General features: G+C 41.1%; 1 protein-coding gene across 1 annotated transcript; it reads left to right on the top strand.

Annotated features, from left to right (window-relative positions):
• Nucleotides 1-2,050: 2,050 nt before the first annotated feature.
• Nucleotides 2,051-5,299, top strand: LOC149255821 (pentatricopeptide repeat-containing protein At2g13600-like). Its single transcript, XM_089460582.1, has one exon. It carries the CDS (start codon nucleotides 2,305-2,307, stop codon nucleotides 4,453-4,455), a length of 2,151 nt encoding a protein of 716 aa, XP_089316708.1. The 5' UTR covers nucleotides 2,051-2,304; the 3' UTR covers nucleotides 4,456-5,299.
• Nucleotides 5,300-5,913: the final 614 nt, after the last annotated feature.

The following is a 5,913-nucleotide window of genomic DNA, read 5'->3' on the forward strand; positions in this document are numbered from 1 at the left end:
AGTTTGGGATCACCTACCGTGGTCACATCGATTTAAATATGCTCAAGTGGTCAAACATGTCGTGGAGTACAACATCTCTTTTCCATCAGGTTTCATCTCTTAACAACTACAATGGTTAGGCTTTCTCATGCCAGATTGGTTGTGGGTGGAGGAGATCTTGACACATAACATACAAAGCTCATTCATGAGCGTATGATTTACGGGTACCTAGTGTTTGTCAAAGAGTGTGCCTCGTCATACATTTGTCCCTCCATGGATCTCGCACACTGGTTTTTTCTCCGAATGACTCAATCCTCTCACGTCCATGCCCCATTATAAATGCATGGGCAACTTCTTAGGGTGGCAACATAGCTATGATATATGTATTGTTGAGGAGGGTTTCAAACTATCGTGCTACTCCTGGATGTGTTGGTTGGTCTCCTCTAGGCTTACGGGAGGTTCGTTTCTTTGCTATTATCTTTCTTATTGTTGCTCTTGTTCATGTTTTAACCATTCAACCTTCTAGTTCCTTCTTTTTAGTTTTGTGAGTTTACCCAGGGATCAATGCTTTTCATGCTTCTTTCTCCATAATACAAGGACCGGTCCTTCTTTCGAACCGGTGGTAGTCTTACCCACCTCGTCGCCTCAAGTCCCTAATTTTGCCTAAATTTCTTTCAATTGTCCAGTGTTGGTTAGTGGAATTTGGTACCCAAGTGCCTTTTTCATTTCGTTTTGATGCTGTCAATTGTTTGTTTAGTTTTGCAGTAGGATCAAGGTTTTTGGGCTCCCTTTGTATTTATCTCTCACAAATTACTATATAATGGGAGTTAGGGTTGGTATTTCTATTAAATTCTTGTGGAATTTCCTTACGTCTCTCCCCTCGACCAAATACGCTCTCCTATCTGCTTGCCTCCAGCCTTAGTCTATTTGTTCCATCACCCCATTTCCTATGAAATGATGGCTCCTCAGTATAAAATGCCCAGTTACCGTGGTGGTGCACTCGAATCATCTTCCTCTCGTTGATGACATTTGTTTGGATGGGAGTAAGTGGCAAACCACATTGACTCAGTTCCTCTTGAAGTAAGGAATGAAATTCTCCATCTAGAGGCAAAGGAGTTCGGTGACCACATATATTTTTCTAATTCTGAGATTGGAGGCAACAGCCTCGAGTGGGTTCTTGATCCGGGGAAATTCAAGAAGCAAAGGCTTCACTTTTTTTATTTCCTCTCTCTGCATCAACAAATGGAAACACTACTCCGTATGGTTATTCATGACAAGCAAGTAGACAACTACAAATTATTTGCAGGTCAAGAGGATATTAAGCGAATTCTTCAGGATATTCGCTACAACCTGGGTGACATTGTGGCTAGACTAACTAGGGTAGAGTGATTTGTGGTATCTGACTCAGGTACTGAGTTTGATGAGCCACATGAAGCACCGATAGTTATCAATGCTCCCACTGGGAATTCTCCACACGCAAACTCCCCTCCCCTCTCTCTAGCCATCATTTCTAACTAATGGTTTTTGATGGTTAATGCACTTGTCTCTACAACTAGGTATTCCATGGTTTTGCTCTAGTCTTTAAAGTGGGTTCACGACATGGCACTCATGTTTTTGTCTTGTTCTCTTCATAGTAATTTAGATGTATTTCAAATGTAGTCGGTTGGTTGGTATAACATTAGCATTAGTAACTCTGTTTTACTGCTCGTCTCAATATCATCTTCCTTAATTTTTGTAGAAGTCTCAAGATATCATCTTCCTTAATTTTTGTAGAAGTCTCAAGGTATCAGTGAACAAGTATGACAAGCATGTAAAGGTCGTTGTGTATCTACAACAATAAAAACCTTGTATTTTAAACTTTACTACTTGTGATGTTGTCATTTTGGTTTCCCCTAATTAAATAGATGATAGATGATTTCCCATGATGTTTTTTTGAAACATGATTAGCGATCCATGTAACATCTTTTTTAATTAATGGTAATCTATTAGCGATCCATGTAACATCTTTTATTATTAATGGTAATCTATTGACTAAGATTTAAAAAAAAGGCTTTTAATAGGAACAAGGGTGGTCTCTCTCGCTGACGATGGATGAATACTTATCTGTGTGACTGATCATGGATTCATCGATTTGATGGTAACATTATATGTCAACGGTTACTAGGCATCCATGTATCTGTTAAATCCAGGAGCCTGCACCGGTAGTGCCAAGCATTAACAGTGGCGATAACACAGCCTTTAAAACATGGGAAGAGAAAGGACGAAGTCTTACTACCTCTTCGGCCATTGTTTCAAGTTTCCGTTGGAACTGCTAACAATCCCAAAATGTCTTCGGCCATGGATGTCAAAATGCTTTGTAAGCAGGGACGACTGAAGGCTGCAATAAACATTTTACATCGCATGGACAAATGTGCAGACTCTTTCACATATGCTTCTCTCTTGCACCTCTGCATCAAGCAGAAAGCCTTGGCAGAGGGAAAACTAGTCCACAGGCACATGAACCATACTGGATTTAAGCCACACAAATTCTTAGAAAACACGCTTGTCAACATGTATGCCAAGTGTGATAGCCTCGAAGACGCCTGCACTGTTTTTGACAAAATGCCTCAGCGAGACGTTTGTTCGTGGACAGTGATGATTGCAGCCTATGCCAGGCATGGACTTGCAGAGCAGACATTACAACTGTTTTACCAAATGCAACATTCAGGCATTGAACCCAATCAATACACCTTTGCCAGCATTCTTCCAGCATGCGCTGAACTGGGGGATATGGAACTAGGCATGGAGATACATAAACACATAATTCGAAGTGGGTTCCAGTCTGACGTCTTTGTTCAGAGTGGACTTTTAGATATGTATGCAAAATGCGGAAGCATTAAGGATGCACGCCAAGTGTTTGACAAAATGCTTGAACGAGATGTTCACACATGGACTGCTATGATTGCAGCTTATGCCAAGCAGGGCTTTGCCGAGGAAGCATTGGAACTGTTTAACGACATGAGAGGAACAGGTACCCACCCAAATCAATTCACTTTTTCTAGCATTCTCCCAGCATGTGCATTGCTAGTGACTACGGACCAGGGCATTCAGATCCATGGATGTATAGTCAGAAGTGGCTTCGAATCTGACATGTTTGTAGAGAGCGGGCTTATAGATATGTATGCAAAATCGGGGAGTTTTGAAAGAGCTCAGCTTGTATTTGACAAGGTGCAGCAGCCAGCGTTAGCCTCCTGGAATGTTCTGATTGCCGGGTACGCGCAAAATGGGTATGTTGAAAAAGCTCTTGATATCTTCCTAAAAATGCCTGAAAAAGATATTGTCTCATGGAATGCAATGATTTCAGGATATATGCAGAATGGGCATGTTGAGGAGGCTCTTAAGCTCTTTTTGAAAATGCCTGAACGGAGTGCAGCTTCGTGGAATGCGATGATTACAGGCTGTACACAGAATGGACGTCTTTGGGAGGCTCTGAATCTGTTTCAGAAGATGCCTGAACAAGATGCAGTTTCCATTAATGCAATGATTTCGGCATATGCCCAAAATGGGTATTATGAAGAGGCCTTTGAACTCTTTCAAAAGATGCACAATAGAAATGTTGTTTCCTGGACAGCACTGATTGCAGGATATGCACAAAATGGGCAAAGCGCAGAAGCCTTAGAGCTGTTTCAGCAAATGCAACTGTCAGGCATCAAGCCAGATGCAAAGACCTTTGCCAGCATCCTTCCTGCATGCGCGAACTTGGCAGCTTTGGAACAGGGCATGTTGATTCATGAAGCTATAATTAGAAGTGGCTTCCAGTCTGTCGTGTTTGTACAAAATGCCCTTGTAGACATGTATGCAAAATGTGGGAGTTTAGAAAAAGCTTTCATTTTATTTCACAGAATGCGCCAGAAGAACCTAGTTTCCTGGAATGTGATGATTTCTGGATATGCTATACATGGGCATGGTAAAGATGCCCTTGAACTCTTCCAACAAATGCAACAATCTGGGATTACCCCAAATCATGTAACCTTAGTTTGTGTTTTGTGTGCATGCTGCCATGCTGGCCTAGTGGACGAGGGCCGACAGTATTTTGATTCCATGATTAATTATTATCACATGACACCTACAATGGAGCATTACGTCTTCATGGTTGACCTTCTCGGCCGTGCTGGTCTCCTTGACAAGGCAGAAGACTTAATAAACAAAATGCCAATAAAACCTGATGCTACTGTTTGGAGATGCTTGCTTGGTGCCTGTAGAATACATAACAATCTGAAGGTAGGAATGCATGCAGCAGAGCACCTTTTTGAGTTAGACTCTACAAATGCAGCAAATTATGTGGTTATGTCAAACCTATATGCCGCAGCTGGCAGATGGGATGATGCTGAAAAGGTGCGTAGAATCATGAAAGATAAAAAAGTACAAAAGATGCCTGGATGCAGTTGGATTGAAGTCAATAAACAGGTATATGTTTTTCTAGCAGATGACAAGTAACTGACAAATACAGAAATTTTAAAAGATTTTTGACATATCAGGGGAGATGACAGTTGAAGGGTATGTGCCTGACACAAGGATTTTTGCTACATGATGTGGAGGAGGTCCAGAGGTAACAGATCCTTTGCCACTACAGTGAGAAGCTTGCAACTACTTTTGGGCTTATCAAAATGTGTCGTGGGACAAGTATCCTGATTATGAAATTCCTATTTTTGTGGCGACTGCAGTTCTGCCATCAACTTCATCTCCAATATCATTGCTCGAGAAATTATAGTCAGGGATGCCAACCATTACAGTCGTTGCAAGGATGAAAGGTGCTCTTGTGAGGATTTCTGAGGATGTGAAACAGTATGCAACCAGATCCTTGCTTAACATATTAGCATGCTTCTGCATATGGTGAATTCTGGCCTGAGGGGATGGGAACCACTTATATTTTCTTCCTAGATTATGAATTCATTTTCTGGCACAGTAACCTATGCCAGTAATGGGGACGGCCATAGATATCTTGACAATTAGGATTTTCTGTTGAAAGTGAGAGCCATTAAATTATTAGAAAGAAACTATGTACACAAGTTATGTATGGCAGTTCTTCCAAAAAGAGTATTCTTGTTGTCATGTTCTTAAAGAAATGATACAAAATTACATCATTCTTCCATGTACCAGATATGTCAGATTCCGTCTCATTACTCACACCCAGCGAGACTACGTATAAATGAAAAACAGAGAAATCTTTTCTTCAAACGGAGCTGCGTTGGAGCAAGCTTTCCCTTAGTCCGATTGGAACACTTTCTCTCTTGGTCATTGATTCACTTTCTCATCTAAATAAACGCTGCCACTTGTTTCATTAGCAGCTATAACAGGAGGCCAATGTACAAGCGCATTTGGGTGGAATTTCCTAACAGAAAGTACTTAGACCTAAGCAAGCACTGTCGACAGCAGACACCATACAAGTGGGTCCAACAATGTTTGTGGGAACTGTTGGGGTTAAGATTAAGATTGTAAGGATTCCTTGGAATGTTCTGTTAGCAAAATGCAGGAAATCCCCATACATAGGCTCTTGGGTAACACGTCATTTCACATGTCACAAAAACCCATATTTTGTTGCAATAAGCCCATCGAGGCTTTGCAAGTAATAGTTTGAAGCCTGAATTTAATTATCTAGTTATGGTCGTGTTTTTCACTACAGTGCCCTGTGAAATCACTTCCATTAAACTGTGTTCTGTGTGTGCACTGTGAGCTTCCAATTACTTTTTGTGTTCTCTGAATTGAATTGAAGCTCTAAAGAGTTGATGAGCAGAATCGCCCAGCAGGAAGAAGGATTGTTGACTAGAAGCATGAAAAGGGAAATTACCAAGTTCTTCAGGTCCCAAGAAATTACGAATTCTGTGGAATAAAAAGGAATACCAAGTCTAGGGTCGAGGACAATGAAGTGAAGAGGTGCTGCTAATAGGATTGCCG

Source organism: Pinus tabuliformis, chromosome 7 (assembly GCF_031772625.1).
Source record: "Pinus tabuliformis cultivar Carrire ecotype Pingquan chromosome 7, CPIR1, whole genome shotgun sequence".
Classification (NCBI taxonomy): domain Eukaryota; kingdom Viridiplantae; phylum Streptophyta; class Pinopsida; order Pinales; family Pinaceae; genus Pinus; species Pinus tabuliformis.